General features: G+C 35.4%; 1 protein-coding gene across 8 annotated transcripts in view; it reads right to left on the bottom strand.

The window, feature by feature from the left end:
• MKLN1 (muskelin 1) overlaps positions 1-25,153 on the bottom strand; it is a 392,081-nt gene that overhangs the window by 92,935 nt on the left and 273,993 nt on the right. For all 8 annotated transcript variants that reach the window (XM_061415397.1, XM_061415396.1, XM_061415398.1 and 5 more), the window contains 2 exons: positions 12,530-12,607; positions 9,312-9,377 (listed from right to left, as the gene is read on the bottom strand). In XM_061415397.1, coding sequence (XP_061271381.1) covers positions 9,312-9,377; positions 12,530-12,607 — 144 coding nt within the window. The remainder of the gene's footprint in view (positions 1-9,311; positions 9,378-12,529; positions 12,608-25,153) is intronic.

Genomic DNA, 25,153 nt, shown 5'->3' with positions numbered 1-25,153 from the left:
GGCTGGATGGGAGAGGAGTTTGGGGAGAATGGATACATGTATATGTACAGCTGAGTTCCTTCAGCGTTCACCTGAAACTATCATAACACTGTTTGTTAATTGGCTATACCCCAAAACAAAATTAAAAAAAAATTTTTTTTAATTCAAGTCTCAAAAAGAAGAGGGAAGAGGAGGGTTAGTAGCCTTGTAAAAGAGGTTAGCTTAATTTCTAGTGTAATACAATAGAAAAACAAGTGAAATTTTTTAAAAAGCTTTTAAGAAACACAAACTTATATCCAAGGTTAAATGAACTCTGTCAGGACATTTAGTTTATGAGTTTAATCCCTCTGAAAATGTAGCTAAGACCTTAGATTGACATGAGAATTTTTGAAGGGAGGAATAAATTAGAAGGGAAAAAGATACTTTATGTGCTCTTTAACCTTACTTTCTTTAGCCATTCTCTTGAACGCTCAAGACCCAGCAGATTATCAACTGGATTCATCTGTCTCTCTTTAAAAAGAGCTATATTTCTTACGTAAAGCTATGATTACAAAACTACAGACTGATCTTTTGGGTTATTTCAACATATTGCAATTTCCATGCTAAAAGTTGTATTTTCTGCCTATGACAATATACTTTATACTAGGGCTATATTTTAGAATTCCTTTCTGATAACCATATGAAAGAAACAGATTTGTGTCACATGTAGTTATAGAAATATACCATCACATGTAGTTATAGAAATACAGCCATATGAATGTATTTGTATTTAAAAACTAAAGCCCATGTTTACCTACTTTCTTCAATGGTTTCTTTAAAGAATATCAAGGAAAATCATTATGTAGAATTAAAAAAAAAAAAAAAAAGAACTTTACATATACAGTATATAGAACAGTCAGGTTCAGATTTCCATAGAAGGCTCTTTCCAGCAACTTCTTTAACTCTTTAAAATATATCAAATACTGGGGTTTTGCCTAAATCTTATCACCTATTCTGCTTAAGTCAGAAAAAGGCTGGTAATGTACGTTCTTAAAATTCAATGAGAGTTGAACAAAGAATTGCCTGGTGCAATGAAGTTTTCATCTGGACAGACTTCCACTCTGAAGCAAAACAGACATGTCTTTTCTGTCTTTCTATTCGCCTTATTTTATTCAGACTTGAAACACAACTCAGAGTTGAAGAATGTAAGTGGAAAACTGCCAGGTGTAGGAATTATGATCAATAAAATTGACATGCTCTTCCAAGTAGGACAAAATACAACATTCCTTCTCTAGTAATAACAACAGAATTCACTTAGAAGAAAACTTTGAAAATTAGAGTAAAATTTGTGCCTCCATGTACTTTTAAATTCTTAGAGCTGTAGCAAAATTGAAAAAAAAAAAAAAAAAAGATCTACAGACTGAAAAAGGAAAAGAAAATTTAAGGACTATTACATTTTTAATATTTAAGAAAACAAGATACATGAAACACGGGGAATCAATAATTGCTCCGAAATACAAGTCACTTCAAAGAAGCTGAAATAAGCTCTATGAAGTTTTAGTCTAGTTAAATACCTGGCACACTGCAATCACTCAATAAATGTTAGCAATTATTAAGAAAGCTGTTGTTCCTTACTCTTTATATCTGCAATAGCTTTTAATAAGAATGTAAAGGAATTAATTATCCTTTTCAATTTCACTTTATGGTATTTTATAAGTGAAGTTATATACTTTATTACTATTTATATATTTAATACTTGCTAAGGTCTCAGGATTTAGCTCACATCTACTGTGTTTTCTCTTTTCTGCTATTATACTGGAGATTTTCATTGTATCTTCAGCATAAGAATCTAAGAATCACCAAGGTAACAGCAACATAAACACAGGCTTTGGAGCCAGACAGTCCTACAGACCTAGGTTCAAATCCCAGCTCCACAGCTCTGGACACAACATCACCTATTCTGTATAATGAGGATTATCTACCTTTCCAGTAGTAAATAAAATAAATGAACATATTAAAGTTCTAATCCCAACCTCTACATATTGTAGGTATTCAATAAATATTACTCCTCAGGTTTGAAGAAAACGTTTTAGTCTAGTGAAAATGTTCTTAACTCTTTGATGATCTGAATTCATGGATTCTCTTTCAGAAAAATGAATATGCAAACCAAATATTACATATAATTTCAACAGATTAAGAGCCCTGTTCAGGAAATCTTCGAAATGCGTATTTAAAATAAGGACTGGACTTCTCTATACTTCATTACGTAGGCACCAACTTTATAAAGACAGAACTTCTGGTTTCTTCAAATTCTACTTGAGGAAAGTCACAACCTACCTAATTCTTACGAGAAAGTTCTTAAAATGATTTTCAGTATTTTTTTCTAAAAATATGAAAGTATACTTATAGTTTCCCTTACTTTCTAAAACATTAGTAAGGGCAATATATACAAAAGATGAAACAAATATACCGAAATAATACTGGTTAGAATGTGGAATTACGGGTGAGATATTTTTTTTCCCTTCAAAACTGCTTGCTTTAAATTGCTTTTCAAAAATTTTTAATCTGCTTAAAAATATTTCCACTGTGAGATTTCATCAAAAAAAAAAAAGACCTCTAAATTTACATCAAATTCTCTCAGAAGAACTAATAAGTATGTATTTGTATGTTAATGTTGCATATAAATAGTATGTATTTATATTATAAATTATTTCATTTAACTCCCACAAATCAATTATTCCTATTTTAATCATCATCATAACTCCTTCAAGATCAAACAAAAAGTCAGTGGGAAAAAAAAAATCAGGATTGAAATCCAGATATGTTTAACAAATACACATACACACTTCCCTCCCACAAACTCAACCTCCAACCACTATATCTGATTGTTATATCAATAAGATTGTACTAGAAAAGGTTCTTTCTAAGACTTAACAGTAAATGCATCTTAGAAGATGATTAAAATCAACCTAATGGTAGCAGTTATAAGAATACATAATGAAATAAAGTATATGAAACCACCTTGGTAAATTATGCTTTTAATTTTCTAATAGAAATAGAAGAATTTGTAGAGAAAAAAATCCCAAAGATATCCCAGATTCTCTTACACTCAAATTAAATCCAGAAAGCACCAAATGTTACCCTAAAAAAACACAAAGTCTATAAAACATTTTATTTTTCTACCTAGATCCCAAGGTAGTAAACTACAGCTGTAAGATAATATAGTCTATATATAGAACAATCATCAGAAATTTTAAATATATTAGAATAAAATCAATAACGTAAATTCACCTCAAAATATTAGCATATTAAACAAACGGCATCATGACATGATCTACTCACCAAGGTTTAAAGCAATGTAAGAATGTAGTTTCTAAATAAATATCTTTCTTTCCATTCAAAGGAAAATGGATTTCAAAATTTTGATTCAATTCAACAAATATTTAGTACATACTCCATACCAGGCTCTGGGGCCACAAAAATAAATAATGCAAGATTCCTCTCTCCCCCCTCCTCGGCCACAATAAGACTACTGGGGATGGGAGATAGAAAGGAGAGAGCAATGCGACACATAACACCTACCCAAGCAATTCTAAAACAATATGGAAATCACCATAGTAAAAATAATAGGATGAACAAAGTTCTATGCAAACACAAAAAAGGAAATGATTATTCAGCCTGGACCTGTCTTCTGAAACACAAAATAATATATCTAACCACTTATCAGAAATATCTACTAGGATTTGTAAATGACACCACCCTTATGGCAGAAAGTGAAGAGGAACTAAAAAGCCTCTTGATGAAAGTGAAAGTGGAGAGTGAAAAAGTGGGCTTAAAGCTCAACATTCAGAAAACGAAGATCATGGCATCTGGTCCCATCACTTCATGGGAAATAGATGGGGAAACAGTGGAAACAGTGTCAGACTTTATTTTTTTGGGCTCCAAAATCACTGCAGATGGTGACTGCAGCCATGAAATTAAAAGACACTTACTCCTTGGAAGGAAAGTTATGACCAACCTAGATAGCATATTCAAAATCAGAGACATTACGTTGCCAACAAAGGTCCGTCTAGTCAAGGCTATGGTTTTTCCTGTGGTCACGTATGGATGAGAGAGTTGGACTGTGAAGAAAGCTGAGAGCCGAAGAACTGATGCTTTTGAACTGTGGTGTTGGAGAAGACTCTTGAGAGTCCCTTGGACTGCAAGGAGATCCAACCAGTCCATTCTGAAGGAGATCAGCCCTGGGATTTCTTTGGAAAGAATGATGCTAAAGCTGAAACTCCAGTACTTTGGCCACCTCATGTGAAGAATTGACTCACTGGAAAAGACTCTGATGCTGGGAGGGATTGGGGGCAGGAGGAGAAAGGGACGACAGAGGATGAGATGGCTGGATGACATCACTGACTTGATGGATGTGAGTCTGAGTGAACTCCAGGAATTGGTGATGGACAGGGAGGCATGGCGTGCTGCGATTCATGGGGTTGCAAAGAGTCGGACACGACTGAGAGACTGAACTGAACTGAACTGAACTAGGATTTGTAACTGGAATCTCAAACTTAACCTGTCTGAAATCAACCTGCTGAACAACGGACCATATTTAATCCTCTTTTTCCACCCATCTTAGGGAAAGGCTATACTATTTTCCCAATTAATCAGATCAAAACCTTGAGTTATCCTTTACTCCTTTCACTCACTCATATCCAGACTGTCAGTAAATCCTGTCAGCTGTATGTGACATCTTCAAAATACACCCAAAATTTGATTAATTCTCATCACTATGATCACCACTCTAGTAAATTCCAATGCTAACATTACTTCTCTGGTAAGAACTGCTTCCTAAAAGGTCTCACTACTTCTGCCCATCATCTCATTTGTTTTGTTAAAATGCAAAGTCAAGTATTAACAGTAACATTTCTCAAAGCCCAACAATATTTCTCATTAATCTCTCACTATGAATAAAGGTTAAAGTTCTTACAAAAAAACAACACAATCTCCCATCACTACCTCTCTGACTTTATTCCCTATACTCTCTTCTTCACCCACCACCTTATACCAAGCAGCAAATAATCTGGAAAAAAAAAACAAGAGTAGAGGAAAGGTTGGCAAGAGTTTACTTTGTAAACACTATTATTTCAATATGAATACCACTTACACAGAGCAAGAAATTTCATTTGAAATTTTATATGAATACCAGCAGTATTTACTTACTGTGGAATGTCAAAACTTATGAGGTATTTTAATCCTTTAAAAAATAAATAGGTAATGAATCTTCCCAGAAAGCTCCACAAACTCAGACAAAAACATTACATACCATTTCAAGAGTATCATGGGCCTCCTTAGAGCCCACTTATGAAGCCTCATCTAAGAAAACAAAGAAATACCAAAAGAATAGAGCATGGCAATAAAAAGGACTATAGACAGCAAGGGTTAGCTGAAACAAAAGATTGAGAATGCCAGGGCATAGAAGTTACTAGACTTTTGAATGGTATTTTAAAAATTCCTTTTGTTTTCTCTTGATATAGCAGATTCCTGGATTACCTACCTCATAAGCAAACACATGTTTAAACTTAACCTAAACCACAATTCTAGAATCTTATGAAAGTACAAAGGTTTTTCTGACTTGGTTGAGTCCTAGGCATCTTGCCTTACTTTTATCTCTGTTTCTAGACACCTGAATCCTCAGAAGCTGCATTCCTCCTCTACCTCAATCTGGATTCCAATCCTAACTGCATCACTAGTTTATATGTGTGTGCATGTGCATATCAGTCGCTCAGTGGTGCGTGCGTGCGTGCATATCAGTCGCTCAGTGGTGTCCGACTCTTTGCAACCCCAGGGACTGTAGTCTGCCAGGTCTGTGTGTGGTGTGTGTGTGTGTGTGTCAGTCGCTCAGTGGTGTCCGACTCTTTGCGACACCATGGACTGTAGTCTGCCAGGTTCCTCTGTACATGGAATCCTCCAGGCAAGAATACTGGAGTGGGTTGCCATTTCCTTATCCAGGATATCTTCCTGACCCAGGGATTGAACCTGGGTCTCCTGTGCTGGCAGGCAGATTCTTAACCACCTGAGCCACCAGGGAAGCCCTAAATTACACTATTAAAAAAATGACAACTTGTTATCAACAAAAATATGTAAAGGAATAGGTCACTGGTACTGAAGGTAACATTAAAAGAATTCTAAGTTGTTCAGTGCTAGTCAATGTTAGCATTTGTAAGTATGTGTGTATATATATGCATATGTATGTATGCATATATGTGTGCTGCTGCTAAGTCACTTCAGTCGTGTCCGACTCTGTGCGACCCCACAGATGGCAGCCCACCAGGCTCCCCCGTCCCTGGGATTCTCCAGGCAAGAACACTGCAGTGGGTTGCCATTTCCTTCTCCAATGCATGAAAGTGAAAAGTGAAAGTGAAGTCGCTCAGTCATGTCTGACTCCTACTATGTATGCATGTGTGTATGTGTATATATATATGTGTGTGTATGTGTGTATCTCAAAAGGAAGAATTCCTCACCAATAAGTTTTACACACCATCCCTATCACTCACACAAAGGATTATTGGAATGTGGTTAAACTCCTTGAATTTCACCATTCACTTAGTTAGTATTATTTCCACACTATAAGCAGCAATGATAACACTGACCATCAAGTTCACGTGAGTTATGGACAACTTTTTGTTACTTGACTATCATGATTATTTAGTTTATCAGACTTTAAGTTTTTGGCTCCTCTTTTAAAGGCTCAAAATCTCATTTTATTATCACATGCATGTGGGCATGCTCAGTCGTGTCAACTCTTCACAATCCCATGGACTATAGTCCACCAGGTTCCTCTGTCCATGGAATTCTCCAGGTGAGAATACTGTGAAGTAGGCTGCCATGTCCTCCTCCAAGGGATCTTCCTGACCCAGGGATCAAACCTGCATCTCTCTTGTGTCTCCTGCATTGGCAGGCAGATTCTTTACAACTGAGCCACCTGGGAAGCAGCATGGGCCTAAATAAAGCCTGACCCAGCATTTAGGAAGTCTAGGGGGGTTAAAAAAAAAAAAAATCACTGAAACAGATACAAAATGGCTCTAAATTAAAATCCCTCTATTTGGCACAGTGGATAGAGAAGCCTGGTGGACTACAAATCCATGGGGAAGCAAGAGTTGGACACGACTGAGTGAACACACACATCCACATACAGACATATTGATAGATAAATCTTTAAATTTCCTATGGTAGAAATATTTGCTCAAAAATATATTCACAAAGTACTTTTATTACACTTCTATAAACCAGTCCTCAAACAGAAGTATGGATACTGGTCAATTTTTCATTGTAGATCTTTGTTAATCTATAATAAATCCTCAGAAGCTATGACAAATTAATCCTTTAAAGATTCCATCTGGAATATATCCCATGCCTGTAAGTTATTCTTACTTATTTACAATGACTTACTTTAAGTCATTGTTTTCTTATAGTTTCTAAAGCAAATGAAGTAAATACTGAAACAACTCTTTTCCTTTCCTTGAAGAATTTTTTTAAAGGGAGTGTAGGGATAAGGATCTTATGACTAACAGGAGTCTGCTGAAATCCTCCTCTTAATTCATAAAACCAAGATATTACCAAAAAAATGTGGATCTTTATCACTATATGTTGTAAGTATTTTACTTCAAGGATCTCTGACCCGAAAAGTCAGATTTTAATTTTAAATGTCTCTGCTTATACCAAGTTCTTAGGACATCTGCCTATTATTTGAATATTCTCATTTTCCATTCTCAAATATCATGGGTTACAAAAAAAGAAAATCTTTCTCTTTTGTTACACATGTACTTTAACCTATTTTATATAGGCCACATTCCATAATAAGCAACACAGAAAGCACTATGAAAATTCCTTCTGCTCCTTGATTAAGGAAAACTTTAAATGTTAAAGTAAACCACATTATTTTCATATTTAAGAAAAATAGCATTTTATCTAGGAAATAAAAGTAGCTTTCCAAACAAACACTCTTTTTTAGTATTTTCTTAGCAATTTTTAAAGGAGGACCTAATAATATTTTCATCGTGACTGAGAAAAAAAAGGAACGGCATTATAAATTCCACTGTATGTTCAAAAGAGGAGAAAAGCTACTGTAGACAATCTAAATACAAAATTTTACCTCTTTTTTTCATATAAATTTAACTTTTTTGGATTAAAAAAAATCAACATATATAGATCTGGTTCTCTGAGAAATAAGCATATGCATTATTTATTGAACTCTCAGGTAGAAAAAAAAGATGCTTAAGACTACCGCTGAGTCAAACCTATTTCTGTGGGAAGGAAGGGGTTTGGGAAGAGAAGCTAAGACTAGGAAAGCAAATTCCTATGCCTCAAATGAACCTTTTCCAAAGAGACCCTAATAATACTAAGCAAACTCACAAGTTATTCTACAAATTTAGCAGTGGATTTTAAATAAAATATTATAATTTCTCCTTTTACTTATAAAACATGTGTGATAATGTTAATGCCGAGATCATTATTATCTGCACTGCAATAATTTTTTAAAATTATGAATCAAAAAGACTATTCCTGGAGAACTACTGTCAGCATAACACAATACTAATAAAACAGAGTTTCTATTACAAGTAAAATATTATTTGGGTGAATATTGGCATTTTATGTGGTAAAGTTTTTTTAAAAACAAAATAAAATTATACAGAATTCTTGGTATTATTTGCTTCTCAGGATGGTAATTTGAAGCCAATTATAATTTTAGCATTAACCTCTAAATATAACAGTATTTAAGCTGTTCTAGGCTTTAGAAACCTAGGGAAAATTTGTATTATCAAGTTACAGAAAATTAAAAAGGCAAGAAAGATTAACTAAAACAAATTATTTATACACCTGGGGACAGTGTTTAGCAATTAATGGATCTACCAACATTAGGCTACCTAATTTTATATCCTCTCCCTTTAAAAATATACCTTAATTTCTCTTTTACTACAATTCCCATACTATGGCATTAAAATATTGTAAAGTTAAAAAATAAAATAAAATAATATATATAAATGCACTAAAAATCAAGAAATATTCCAGCTAACTGTGAAATCAAGCACATATAAAACTATACACACACACACATAAAGGTCTGCAAAATACATTTCTTCTAGGTTTTCTAATTTCATCTGTGCAGCAGCCTCCCCAGGCTGATGTGCCATTGCCTGGTTTTGGTTATATCTGAAGCTAATGCCTATTTTCTTTGATACCTGGTTATGGCCAATAACATGTAACCTCTGCAAGGAATGGAAAGAAGTATATATATTCATGAGTATCTGATATTTAATAATGTATCATTTTTTAAAAAATCTGCTTTCCATTCGAGTAGTCCTTACCTGTCTGGACATCAATAACCATCTGATGACCTCCCCTCATTCCTGGCCGGTTATCTTCTCCATCACCTGAAGTAGAAACAATATATTTTTTAAAAGAAGTAACAACTACATATCCAGAGTAACTTCATTCATAAGTCTGTAATGAGTACTGAAAATAGCACACACTTATTCCTTCAATATTAAGAATAAGAGGACTCATAGAAGAAATAATATTACTTATAACTAAATTTATAATAATTATTTTGCTCTTTTTTTCTAATTGCTGGCTTTCAGGTTCTTAATGCACTGGAAGCTACTTTCAACTTATTTAGAACCAATGCCATTAAGCAGCAAAGACATAGGTTATTCCAACAAAAACATAAAATCTCTAAACTAGTGGAGTGACAAAGTGAAGGTGGGAAACAATTACAGAATTAGACTGCAGGTCTTATAACTCTAGGCATGGTTTATTGGTAAAATGAGCAGTTTTATTTTTATTATTTTTTAAAAAAATTATTCTTATTTATTTGGCTGCACTGGGTCTTAGTTGCAGCATGTGGGGTTCTAGTTCCCCGATCAGGGTTCAAACTCAGGACCCCTACATTGGGAACATGTAGTCCTAGCCACTGGACCACCAGGGAAGTCCCTAATGAGCAGTTTTAAAGTTCATTAAACTAGCTACTGATAACTATGATGCTATCAAGTTTTACATTAATGATAATTTCCTCGCTGTATATATTTTGTTTTCCAACATTTCAGAAATCAGTTTCCACATAATCCACCACTTTGAGTAGCACTGTGTGACAAAACGTAAGATTTGCTTTCTTAAAAAAAAAAAAAAAAAGATTTGCTTTCTTTTGACTCTTATTTACACATCACAGAGCTTAATAGGCAGGTTTAAATATAATCAGTGAAGGGACTTCCCTGCTGATCCAGTGGTTAAGAATTCGCCTTCCAATGCAGGGGACGTGGGTTCGAACCCTGGTTGGGAAAAGATCTGACATGCTGCAGGGCAAGTAAGACGGGGCACAAACTACAGAGAAACCGAGTGCTGCAACGAAAGATCCCTCATTCCACAACAAAGATCTGCGAGACACAACTAGGACCTGATGCAGCCAAATAAATAAATACAATGAGTGAAAATTTTAAACTTCAGTAGGAAAAAACTATTATTCAACTTTAATCTTACTTTATATCAGATCCTACATAAATGAAGATAAACTTTCATTTCCATGGTTCAACAGCTACAAGATTCTAATGCCTTACTTGATGTAAACTTGAAAAACCTGAATTTTTCTTTGCAACTCTCCCATTAATTGAAATGTATTACGTTAGCTAATAACTTTCCCTGAACCAGCCTTCTCCTATAGGGACCATCCAAGTTTCTACTGATTTCACCGGGATACTATGAAAAAGACTGAAATGTCAGTTCTAATATATTATACATAAGATGCAAAACTGAAGCTATATTCAAGCACTAATCAATCAGAAGTTTCCTGCAAATTCTCTCTCCTTTTTAAGACAGGTTTAGATTCTGCAGCTCATTACTGTAGAAGTTTTGCCCTTTTCTTCCTTCTTCTCTCCAATCAGTAAAGTCAGTATTACCACTTTCAAGAACAGATTAAGAAAACACTAAAATAAATTTATTGTCAGTATGCTTGCATTTTATATATTTAATCCATTAGCTTTCAGATATACAGCTGCAATCTGTTTGTTTGCTACCACATGTAGCAAACACGTGGTAGCATGTTTGAAGAAACATGCTTCTTCATCGTTGAAGAAAATTACCTTGTGACTGATAAAACAGGAAAATGATGCCAATGTAACTCAGAACTTATGGAGGTTCATAAGCAATTTTCTCCAGTATATTGATGTTTAACACTATCTGGGAAAGCTTTCTCAGAAATAAAACGAAGGCTGTGACAATGTATGAAGACCAGAGGAAGAAAGCTGAACATCCACAGAACTGCCTTCCTTTACCATAAGTAGTTGCATTCAAGAACTGCTACACTTTCCATTATGTTAACCATCTGACAAAGCAGTGAGTGCCAATGAAGGAGTGACAAAAACCTCTCCCATATGAAAAAACAGGTCAATGAAGAATATCACACCCAAGATCAGATTTTAAGCTTTGATAAAAATAGTCTTCATTAGCATCAAATGTCCTCTAGTGCCTATAGCTCAAAGAAAGAGTGTGTGACGCAAGGTTTAAAGCTCCAAAATCACTGGGATGCTTAACATAAACGTCTATATTTAACTGTTGTTGTTCAGTCACATCAGACTCTTTACATACTAGCATTTATTCTTATTAGAATTACTACACTAGTTTTTAAAAAGCAGAGACATTACTTTGCCAACAAAGGTCCGTCTAGTCAAGGCTATGGTTTTTCCAGTAGTCATGTATGGATGTGAGAGTTGGACTGTGAAGAAGGCTGAGCACCTAAGAATTGATGCTTTTGAACTGTGGTGTTGGAGAAGACTCTTGAGAGTCCCTTGGACTGCAAGGAGGTCCAACCAGTCCATTCTGAAGGAGATCAGTCCTGGGTGTTCTTTGGAAGGAATGATGCTAAAGCTGAAACTCCAGTACTTTGGCCACCTCATGCGAAGAGTTGACTCATTGGAAAAGACTCTGATGCTGGGAGGGATTGGGGGCAGGAGGAAAAGGGGATGACAGAGGATGAGATGGCTGGATGGCATCACCAACTCGATGGACGTGAGTTTGAGTGAACTCCAGGAGTTGGTGATGGACAGGGAGGCCTGGCGTGCTGTGATTCATGGGGTCGCAAAGAGTCGGACACGAATGAGCGACTGAACTGAACTGAACACTAGTTTTTATTAGTATCTGGCTATTAAGTTCCACAGATTTAGAATGGTATGTCCCATTTCTACCTCTCACATAAGTCCTATGAGCTTTAGTGAGCAATTTTGCAGAATTTAAGGTTTTCTAGGGACACACGTTTGGCATTATAATACCATAACCTATAATTTTACAGAGTCTCTATATAAAAGCAGTTTGTGCTGCTATTCTGTGTAAATAATTCCCAACCTTCTGTTATAGCCATAAAACGAAAAGATTTAAGAGAAAAACTTAAGGTAATAAAATACCTCTGCCACCTTGCTGAGGAGCCTTTGTCTGTTTTTAAGCACCTGATTTTCATTAGTAGGGTACAGTGAAACTTGAGCACAAATGAACTGGAACATTAAAGCAAAGCACCCACAACCTAGAAGGTCAGACTCACCTTTGGTGCTTTTGGGAATGATCTGACTCCATCGTGGCTTATATTCCTGCTGACTGATATACTGATTGAACAAGCCATCTGCAAGCATTAAAGGAGAAAGAATTACATCTCAATAGCTTACACTTTTTATTATAGCAAAAAAGACCAAAATGTGGAAGCCTACATTAAAGAAAATCACTAATATGACACTAAAACAACAGCACATTTTTATAAAATGTCACTTTAGCTTTTATGCTACCTCAAATATAAATAGCAAAATATAAGTTGACACGACCATGTACACAAATTTTTTCAGTGGCAGCTCATACTAAACTTACTAAGTTCTCCCCATTTTTGTACTATTATCCCAAAATCTAGAAAAGGAAATGGGAGATCCAGCAACTTTGGACTAGGCTTTTGTATCTTCGGGAAAAAACAAAACTAGTCCTTTAAAGTGAAAATACCACTTTTACAGTTTAAGTATAAAATTGTATAGAGATAAAAGAACCAGTAACTGTAATAGTATATTTATTGAATACTAAACATTAGAAACTGTGCTATCTTATCTGATTTAATTCTAAAATCAACTTTATGAATTACGCATTATCATCTTCATTTTATAAATGTGGAAATGCGTACTCAAGAGTAATGAATGAATTTAATCCAAATAACAGAGCTCTTAAGTAGTTGGGCGGGGACTCATGTTTCACTATGCTTTACTTTCTTCCTTTAATAAATTCTAAATCTCATTCTTAACAGGAGTTGTTACAGTATAGTAGCTAGTTATACTTGGTACTATGATGGTCTACACTAGGTACTATGATGGAGACTGAACTCCCCACATACATCCATTCTACTCCAAATTATTATCAAGTCCTAATCCTGTGCCCTTCAACAAAGATTAGCTTAAGAATGGTATGAAAGCAATCCCTGGCTACTGAATCATGAGGATCTCCTGGAGGGTGGGGTGGGGTGGGTTGCTTTAGGGAAATATTTTCTTACTTTTAAATGAATATACAGAGAAGGAAGGAAAAATCTACTTTTGTCCCCCTGGAAATGTTTATATCAACATGCAAATGTACATAACTGCTACATTCAAGAATGAAATCAACTCTGTAATGATGACAGGACAGAGAAAGAGAGAGAAACTCGATCACTGAATCCACTAACCATGAAATCTACCTTACCTCTGGACTTGTTATATGATAAAACAACATTCCCTTACTTTTCAAACTAGGGTTTTCTTTTACATGAGCTCAAACAGATTATAATTTACAGAGTTAACCTTTCCTGTAAATTCTGTCATTTGACTCTGATTTCAATCTGAATAAAGGATTTCCTTTTGCTTCATTTAGCCACTGAAAGCAAATACTTTTGCAAAGAACTTATAAAGAAAACTGTCTGTTCTTTCTGACTTGTATACTTGCCAAAGACTGTGTAATTTACAGAACCTCCCTAATCTCTTTCTTTTCTGGGCAATTATGAAGCTCAATTGCTACCACACCCTTCAGCTTTCAAGTCCTCTCACAGGGCTTTGAGAAGAAAAGCTCTATCTCATAAACTCAACTAGTTTCTTTTTCTTTGCTTGTGGACTTTAAAAAATTATTGCAAAAAGTAAGCTTTCTCCTTCTTAAATAAGCACTCATAAATTAGCATTTATATTTTAAATGTTAAAGTAAGGGGAACAAATAGATTTCCAGCATGTTTTATTGAGTGTTTCTATCAATATTATCTACTCCCATAGGTTTTCATGACAATTCTTGCCCCATCCAGTCTATTCTGGCCAATAGTATTTTCCTATTACAAAAGTGGGAAATCTTTTGTATTCCAGACAAAATGTTGTGGTGCTCCTACTAACAATAATGATAAGATGATAATAAATATAATAATTACAAATTCAAGAATAAAACAGTACATTTTAGTTCATTTTGTGAAAGGCACATAAAAGTTAAATGATCCTGTTTACGGTTTGTCTTGCAAACCATAAACAGGGCAAGATAAAATTATTTAAGATGAATAATGATTTTAAAATATTCTACATAATGGCTAACTGAAGAGGTGAGAGAGGAATAAGTAAAAGATGGAACTATACAGAGATAGAGAGAAAACTGAGGGAGATAAGAAAACGGCAGAAAAACACAAAGCAACAATAGAGACAATTAGAAAAGTAATAAATTTTCTATTTTTGTGTGTGTTAGTCACTCAGTCATGTCCAACTCTTTGTGACCCCATGGGCTGTAGTCCACCAGGCTCCTCTGTCCATGGAATTCTCCAGGTATGAATACTGGAATGGGTTGCTGTTCCCTTATCCAGGGGATCTTCCCCACCGAGGGATCGAACCCAGGTCTCCTGCATTGCAGGCAGATTCTTTACCATCTGAGCCACCAATGAAGCCCAAGCCAACACAGGCGACATAAGAGATGCAGGTTCGATCCCTGGGTCGGGAAGACCCCTGAAGGAGGGCATAGCAACCCACTCTAGTATTCCTGCCTGGAGAATCCCATGGACAGAGGAGACTGGCAAGCTACAGTCCACAGGGCTGCAAAGTGTCACACAAGACTGAAGCGACATAGCACGCAATTGTCATATTACTAAGTCTCCAACAGTAATTTGTTACAGGACTTTTGATAAGTCAAGGAAGTTCCTCATCTGTAAAACTGATGTTTAAGAGTTGGACAGAGCCTGAGGTTCCTTCCAAATTCTGCCATTCTAGGATTCATCACTGTTAGAACCAATACATTTATTTACTCCAACTGTGTGTGTCTGGCTGATTCCACCTTATCTTCACCTTAGAAAAGTCACCATCTCCTCTTTCTCCTAAAAGTCTTCTGTGACTATTCTGAAAAAGAAATCACAATCCACTGGGGGAAATTCTTCTAAGAGCTCCTAAGGTAGTGATCATAGGAACGGTTTTAATCAGATGAAGGACTTCCTGATCTTTAAAGTCATTCTGAACACTGGAGGTAAAATTCTGTTTCTTCAACCAATCCTTCTATTCTCACTCTTAACTAACCTGAAAAGCTTACAAATACTTTATCCAGCAAGGGCTTCACAATTTCTCTTCTATCAAACACAACTGTCTTATAAGAATATTGTCAGGAATTTTTCAAAATAAAAAAAGCAATTCCCAAAACAATTCTTACGTAATTTTTGTAAAATCAATTTGTAAATACCACACACACACAGGAAAACACACAGTGACGTACATCAAAAACGTAAAAGTGGCGTTCTTTGATTGGCAGGAGTAGGATAATTTTGATTTTGGTTTTTGCCTTTGTATTTATTTGTTTCCCCCCTGCTTTTTTTTTTTTTTTTGCATTGAGCGCGATTACTATCAGAAGAAAAGCCACAAAACAACTAGATACGTGGATTTTTTCTCAAAACTTGGGGAGAATTTTGCAACATACTGTATTACCAATATAAACCATTTTCACATTTACTTTCCTTACCCCTGAAATGTCTCTTCTTCAAGGCTCACTAGACATATTCAGTTTCTACAAGCAGTGCTTTGTACATTGACATCAGCTTGTTTTAACAAGGACAAAGAGACCTAAGTATGCCCAAAGGATTTATATTCAGGCATGCAGATGAACTTATTTCCAAAATTTAAATATTAAGTACTCCAAACTTAAAATTAGACATGATGATGATTTTACTCTAGATACAGTTAACCTTCTTTTGAATAATGACAGTTAACAGTATAACATTAGAGATGCTCAGTATATAATAAATGCTTAGAATGGAAAAAAGAGCAAGAGGTGGAGGGACTTTCCTAGCCACATGGCTGACATTTCCTTTGAGTCATCTTATTGTTACTAAGTTCCTTACATTTCAACAAACTGTTCATAAAACTCCTACTTCCAATGAAGTCAATTTCTAGTACATGATGGCTCCCTGACAAGTCATGCCATCTTGCAAAGCAGTCAAGCAAATATTTAAAAAAACATTGTTTGGGGAACTTTTTAATTTGCCTTCCTCTATCTGAAATAAATCCCTTTTCTCTTCAGTAGTCTAAAGGTCACACAGTTCTCCTTAGTATCTCTTATTCATTCTTAGAGACTATCAGAAAACTTGAAGTTACTTCAATATAGAATTATCAAACCTGGAAGCAACTCTTTAAAAAGATCTTACCAAAGAAGAGTTGACTTTTATTGCATACTTACTGTGTGCAAGACACCAGAAAGGTTAACTCATTTACTCTTTAAAATAAATCTGCTGCGTCACTTCAGTCATGTCCAACTCTGTGCAACTCCATAGACGGCAGCCCACCAGGCTCCCCGTCCCTGGGATTCTCCAGGCAAGAACACTGGAGTGGGTTGCCATTTCCTTCTCCAATGCGTGAAAGTGAAGTCACTCAGTCGTGTCCAACTCTCAGCGACCCCATGGACTGCAGCCTACCAGGCTCCTCCGTCCATGGGATTTTCCAGGCAAGAGTACTAGAGTGGGGTGCCATTGCCTTCTCTGAAAATAAATCTATACAATGGTTATTACTAATTATTGCAAAGTTTAGAAAACCAGGTTCAGAGAAATTAGTAAGCCCAAAGAATCTAAACAAAAAGGTAAAAAGTCCAATTCCAAAGTCTAAAGTATTTTCAACTCTTTATAGAGAGCATGTAACTAAAAATAAACACACACATATAACTAACACAAATAATAGTTTTTATATTACACTATCAGATTAAACACTGTAGTAAAATACATAACAATATACCTATTCAATAACACTTGAAAAAAAGCAAGAGTCTGGGCAACAAAACTCACCACACCAGATTATTCTACTGCAATACTAAATGTTCTAATAAAAGAAGGATCAGTTCAGTTCAGTTCAGTTGCTCAGTCGTGTCCGACTCTTTGCGACCCCATGAATCGCAGCACGCCAGGCCTCCCTGTCCATCACCAACTCCTGGAGTTCACTCAAACTCACGTCCATCGAGTTGGTGATGCCATCCAGCCATCTCATCCTCTGTCGTCCCCTTCTCCTCCTGCCCCCAATCCCTCCCAGCATCAGAGTCTTTTCCAATGAGTCAACTCTTCGCATGAGGTGGCCAAAGTACTGGAGTTTCAGCTTTAGCATCATTCCTTCCAAAGAACACCCAGGACTGATCTCCTCTAGAATGGATTGGTTGGATCTCCTTGCAGTCCAAGGGACCCTTAAGAGTCTTCTCCAACACCACAGTTCAAAAGCATCAATTCTTCAGTGCTCAGCTTTCTTCACAGTCCAACTCTCACATCCATACATGACTACTGGAAAAACCATAACCTTGACTAGATGGACCTTTGTTGGCAAAGTAATGTCTCTGCTTTTGAATATGCTATCTAGGTTGGTCATAACTTTCCTTCCGAGGAGTAAGAGTCTTTTAATTTCATGGCTGCAATCACCATCTGCAGTGATTTTGGAGATCCCCTCAAAAAAACTCTGACACTGTTTCAACTGTTTCCCCATCTATTTCCCATGAAGTGATGGGGATGGGACCGGATGCCATGATCTTAGTTTTCTGAATGTTGAGCTTTAAGCCAACTTTTTCACTCTCCACTTTCACTTTCATCAAGAGGCTTTTTAGTTGCTCTGCACTTTCTGCCATAAGGGTGGTGTCATCTGTGTATCTGAGGTTATTGATATTCCTCCCTGCAATCTTGATTCCAGCTTGTGCTTCTTCCAGCCCAGCAATTCTCATGATGTACTCTGTACAGAAGTTAAATAAGCAGGGTGACAATATACAGCCTTGACGTACTCTTTTTCCTATTTGGAACCAGTCTGTTGTTCCATGTCCAGTTCTAACTGCTGCTTCCTGACCCGCATATAGGTTTCTCAAGAGGCAGGTCAGGTGGTCTGGTATTCCCGTCTCTTTCAGAATTTTCCACAGTTTATTGTGATCCACACAGTCAAAGGCTTTGGCATAGTCAATAAAGCAGAAATAGATGGTTTTCTGGAACTCTCTTGCTTTTCCCATGATCCAGCAGATGTTGGCAATTTCATCTCTGGTTCGTCTGCCTTTTCTAAAACCAGCTTGAACATCTGGAAGTTCACAGTTCACACACTGTTGAAGCCTGGCTTGGAGAATTTTGAGCATTACTTTACTAGCATGTGAGATGAGTGCAATTGTGCGGTAGTTTGAGCATTCTTTGGCATTGCCTTTCTTTGGGATTGGAATGAAAACCGACCTTTTCAAGTCCTTTGGCCACTGCTGAGTTTTCCAAATTTGCTGGCATATTGAGTGAAGCACTTTCACAGCATCATCTTTCAGGATTTGAAATAGCTCAACTGGAATTCCATCACCTCCACTAGCTTTGTTGGTAGTGATGCTTTCTAAGGCCCACTTGACTTCCCATTCCAGGATGTCTGGCTCTAGGTGAATGATCACACCATCGTGATTATCTGGGTCATGAAGATCTTTTTTGTACAGTTCTTCTGTGTATTGTTGCCACCTCTTCTTAATATCTTCTGCTTCTGTTAGGTCCATACCATTTCTGTCCTTTATCGAGCCCATCTTTGCATGAAATGTTCCCTTGGTATCTCTAATTTTCTTGAAGAGATCTCTAGTCTTTCCCTTTCTGTTGTTTTCCTCTATTTCTTTGCACTGATCACTGTAGAAGGCTTTCTTATCTCTTCTTGCTATTCTTTGGAACTCTGCATTCAGATGCTTATATCTTTCCTTTTCTCCTTTGCTTTTCATTTCTCTTCTTTTCACAGCTATTTGTAAGGCCTCCCCAGACAGCCATTTTGCTTTTTTGCATTTCTTTTCCATGGGGATGGTCTTGATCCCTGTCTCCTGTACAATGTCATGAACTTCCGTCCACAGTTCATCAGGCACTCTATCTATCAGATCTAGGCCCTTAATCTATTTCTCACTTCTACTGTATAATCACAAGGGATTTGATTTAGGTCATACCTGAATGGTCTAGTGGTTTTCCCTGCTTTCTTCAATTTAAGTCTGAATTTGGCAATAAGGAGTTCATGATCTGAGCCACAGTCAGCTCCCGGTCTTGTTTTTGCTGACTGTATAGAGCTTCTCCATCTTTGGCTGCAAAGAATATAATCAATCTGATTTCGGTGTTGACCATCTGGTGATGTCCATGTGTAGAGTCCTCTCTTGTGTTGATGGACGAGAGTGTTTGCTATGACCAGTGCATTCTCTTGGCAAAACTCTGTTAGCCTTTTAGAATCGTTCAATTATGTCACATTAATTACAATTTAAAGGAAAAAAATGTAATCTCACTCTTAAATAAAAGACCTATTGGACACTGAAGCTCAAGTTTACTTATGTTTCATTTTCTCTCTGCACCACTGGTTTGCCACTACTCCAGATCACTTTCTTATCTGAACTATTCATGTCAGTTGGAAGTTGTTTCAGAAGACAAATGTGGCTAGTTGATAAGCTAACTGTTCTACCAAAAACTAAAACTAAAACCAAACCAAACTCAACCACAACACCTCTTTTGGAGAAATCATGGCTTACCATAAGACATAAAAGCTAGAAACATAATTCCAGCTCTCTCATACCTCTCCACACTCAACTCTAAATTCTTGTACTTTCATTTTTTAATATTAAACTATCTCATGACTCAAAATTTTAAAATTACTTAAAATGTTAAATTTTGCAGAGAAACATGATAAATTAAAGATTACCCTCATTTATTAGAATACATATTATTGCCTACTGCCAGAGAAACTGGGTTATCATTAAATAGTCCAGATCAGATCTGAAGCAAATTGTATTTAGTAGCTATTTTCAATGAAATAACATGCTTAAGAATCTTCTTTCATGTCCTCAAAAAGAAGAACAGTAATATAAAGTTTAATACACTGTTTTCTTGGTGAACAGTCATTTCAAACCCATAGGAGACATGCTAAAGAGACTTTATTTTTTAATAGAATATATTAAAATTTTTGAAATTAAACGGTCATAAGCTTGAAATACTTGAGGTGATCAATAAAAATGCTACAAACATTATTAAAGCAGGATAAAGATGGGACTTCCTGGCTGTCCAGTGATTAAGATATCACTCTTCCACTATGGGAGGCATACATCTGATCCCTGTTCAGGGAACTAAGATCCCGCATTAAAAAATAGAAAAAAACAAAAAGGCAGGATAAAGATTTTTTCAAAATATATTGCTTTCAGTTCCTTGTTTTAATGTTAAAGAACTCCTTTCAAGATCTAATAACAAATGAAAAGTTTACACCTCTGCTGCCCAAATAATTTCCCCATGTTTCCCAAATTTCTAATTCTAGAAAGGTCTTGCTTAGTTAATAAACCTTTTGTCTGGTATATTTACTTGTATATATTCTAAATGATTGAACACAAACAACTGAGCTTTCTACTGAAACAATGACATTCTCATCTACAAAACTATGAAAACAACTGTTATACTATTTTAAAAGTCCCCAAAACAAACAAAAAAAAGTACAGCATTTAAATGTCTAAGAACTACTTAAGCTTAAAAGATTATTTTCATATTTTAACAAGTCAGGCAGTTGCTAATATTCTTATATGTCTATTTTTGACAAAAATCTAAAGCAGGAAATCAGAAGGGTCTGCCAAGAATGAACTATCCAAAAGAACTGAAAATATGACTTTGGAGAAATCACACTAAGATCTAGTTGCTAACAATTCTCAAACTATTGAAAGTCTCCCAGCCCAATATCATCCCATTTTTTCTCTATGATTACGACTATAATAAACACATTTCATAAAGTCTCAACCAGGCACAAGCTGATTCTGTCTCTAAGAATGAATACTCTTTTTAAAAGGACATGGTTTAAAAAAAAAACACTTAGGAAGGAAATTTTAATCAAAAGGAAAACACTATGGTCAAACCTCATCCAAGGTTAAAACAAAAAGTACTGAATACAGTCATAGGGCCTACATTCAAACTTTTTTTTAAAATATAAATTTATTTATTTTAATTGGAGGTTAATTATTTTAAAATATTGTATTGGTTTTGCCGTACGTTTAAACTTTTATCAAACTGATTTTTTACCAACACAGAAATTTTTTTAAAAGATTAAAAATTCACTTATAAGTACAGCATAAAAAAGTTTTTGATAGTTCAAGAATAACAATGGATGGGTAAAACAGATTTTTAAAAAAAACTATGCATTTCGGCAGTTTGATCAAATTCTGATAAGAGAAATACATGACTTATAAAAATTTACATTACAACAATAAATACTGGGGAAACTAAACCAGTAAATATTTACTTGGATGGCAAAGCACAGTGGTAAAGTGAACAGACTTAAAATTTAATTCTGCCACTTACTAAGTACACTGTTTTAGGCAAATTACTTAATCAATAGCATCTATTAAATTGAAATAACAATACTTGCCTAGAAAGTAGGTATGAGAATTAAAAAAATTAATTCATATATAGTATTTATTATGTATTAAAAAGAAGAGACATCAATTTGTCAACAAAGATCTGTATATTCAAAGCTATGTTTTTTCCAGTAGTCATGGATGGATGTGAGAGCTGGACCATAAAGAAGGCTGAGTGCTGAAGAATTGATGCTTTTGAACCATGGTTTGGAGAAGACTCTAGAAGTCCCTTAGACTGGAAGGAGATCAGTCAATCATAAAGGAAATCAACCCTGAATATTCATTGGAAAGACTGAGGTTGAAGCTGAAGCTCCAATACTTTGGCCACCTGATGTAAACAGCCCACTCATTAGAAAACATCCTGATGCTGGTAAAGACAGAAGGCGGGAGGAGAAGGGGACGACAAAGGACGAGATGGTTGGATGTCATCACCAACTTAATGGACATGAGTTTGAGCAGGCTCCAGGAGATGGTGAAGGACAGGGAAGCCGGGGGTGCTGCAATCCATAGGGTTGCCCAGAGTTGGACACGACTGAGCGACTAAACAACACCACAGTATTTATTACAGTAGATGGCATATTTGCCTTTGATATAATAATGATATTGATATAATAATTATATAATAATATAAAAAATGATGCAATATTTGGAACTATATATGGCAGAAAACTAATAATTTTTTATACACAAAATAAGAAACATGGCATAAAGGCAAACAGTAATTAAGAGATGGAGGAGCAACTGAAGTGCAGGAATAATTCTGAAAAACTAGCTTGAAAGAGCTAGTTTGAAGAATGAGTTGGAAGCGAACAGTGATAAAAAGGTAAAGTAATCAGGGAAGGCAAATAGAGCACAAACATAAGTACAAAGGCCCTGATGGTTCAGATGGTAAAGAATATGCTAGCGATGCAGGAGACTCAGGTTCAACCCCTGGGTCAGGAAGATCCTCTGGAGAAGGGAACAGATACCCACTCCAGTATTCTTAACCTGGAGAATTTCAAGGACAGAGAAGCCTGGCGGGCTACAGTCCATGGGATGGCAAAGAGTTGAACATGACTGAGCAAATAACACACACAAATAGCTGATTCAATCTGCTGTACAGCAGAAACTAGCGCAACATTGTAAAGCAACTATACACTGCTGCTGCTGCTGCTAAGTCGCTTCAGTCGTGTCTGACTCTATGCGACCCCACAGACAGCAGCCCATCAGGCTCCACCGTCCCTGGGATTCTCCAGGCAAGAACACTGGAGCGGGTTGCCATTTCCTATTCCAATGCATGAAAGTGAAAAGTGAAAGTGAAATCCATGGGATTTTCCAGGCAAGAGTACTGGAGTGGGGTGCCATTACCTTCTCTGAACTATACACTAATAAAAACTAATTAAAAAAAAAAAGACATGAACGAACAGGAGTTGGGGAAACAAGCCATGTTTCAGGAAGCAGTCTAGTGGAAAAAAAAAGAGAGAGAGATTTTGCATTAGGAGTACTGTTGAGAAGAAACAATGTCCCAAGAGAAAAGCAATACCATAAGAAAAAATCTTTCTGTTCTAGAACACAGTCCTAAGAGCCTATTTAAAACAGGAAAAATTTATTTCTTTCAAAGATTACTAAACGTCAAAAACAAGCAATTCAAGATTTTTATGAAGATATAAAAAGGAAAAGGAAGAAAAAATTTTGAAGTGGCCAAAAAATCTGATTCAACATCAAAATGTAGTCATGTAATAGATGAAAATGGCCAAATACTTTTCCATGAATATAAAAAAGTAAGAAACTCTCTTATACAATATTAGCACAATTAGAGATACAAACAGAAAACAGAGATATGGAAAAGATAAGGTATGAGAACAAAGGTAAATAAAACATGAATGTCAGAGTTGAAGGAAAAAAGGAAGGAAAAGAAGAATACATAACAGAAATGAAGATCAAAGTAAGAAAGAAAACATGAACAATATAGTAATGGAAATGAGATAAAGATATTAGAGAAGCTTAAAAAATTAAACATAAATGTGCAATTAAAATGAGAAAATGAAAGAAATGAAAGATAGACAGGCAATGTACCTTTAACTTGAAAGAAAACCAAAATACATAATAGTTAACAGGGTCACCATACTGGAGCTGCCCTATTTATATAATTATAAAATAACCTAAAACAAAGGTATAGCTAATATATTTGTATATTTAAACAGTCACAGGAAAAAAGACAGACTGCAGCTAAAAAAGCAATAGTTGAAACTGCCAATAATGAAAACTGGTAACACCCAAAATGTACTTGAAGAAAATAACTGTCAATCTAGAATTCTATGCAAGTTAAATGTTAGTCACTCAGTCATGTCTGACTCTTTGGGACCCCTTGGACCACACCCTGCCAGGCTTCTCTGTCCATGGAATTTCCCAGGCAAGAATACTGGAGTGGGTTGCCATTTTCTCTAGAATTCTATACCCAGTAAAATATCTTTCAAGAAAAGAGGCGAATTTTCAGTCAAACAAAAACTGAGTTAATCTTCATTAGAAGAAATTCTAAAGGATGTGCTTAAGGCAGAAGGAATATGATCTTAGATATAAAGTCAAAGATTCAAATTGCAATGAACAGCAAAAAAAAAATCAGTAAAATTTGATTAAATTAATGGATACTATAAAATCAAGATTAGAAGATTAGTAATGTCTTCTAGGATCTTTGAACATAGTATGAAAATAAAGAACAATAGCATATGAGCTGGAATGTAAGTAGATGGGAGTTGAAAATCTATTACATTCTTGTATTGATACATTTTGTTAAGTATTTATATTTGTAGTCATTTACAGATTCACCATAAAAAAATATAAACAGGCTGCACTACTTCCAAATAAATAAAGAAAAAATAGAAAGGTTAAAAGTTTAAAAAAATAAGAGACAAGAACCAAAGAGAAGAAATAAAGGACATGACAAAATTCTTCAGTAAAATGGTAGGATTAAACTCATATATTTACCACTAATTCAATCAAGTAAGTAAACTAATGTTCAAATCAAAAGAAGACAGATTAAAAAAAAAAAAACAAAAAACTAAATTTATAGGAGATACATCTCTGAAAAAAGGATACAGAAAGCTTGAAATTAAAACATGGAGATAGATATGCTATGTAAACACTTACCAAATAAAGGCAGTTATATTAATGTAAGACAATCTATGCCTTAAGGTAAAAACATTACTAGAGATAAAAATATACTTTAATACAAAAACTTTCATCCAAAATTAAAAAATTAAAAATTTGTGTGCATCTAGTAATATAGCTTCAAAATATACCAAGCAAAAGCTGACAGAATTATATGAAGAGAGAATTCCATAATCATAGC

Source organism: Bos javanicus, chromosome 4 (genome assembly GCF_032452875.1).
Source record: "Bos javanicus breed banteng chromosome 4, ARS-OSU_banteng_1.0, whole genome shotgun sequence".
NCBI lineage: Eukaryota > Metazoa > Chordata > Mammalia > Artiodactyla > Bovidae > Bos > Bos javanicus.
The sequence above is the reverse complement of the archived record's forward strand: the minus strand, read 5'-3'. Positions and strand labels throughout refer to the sequence as shown.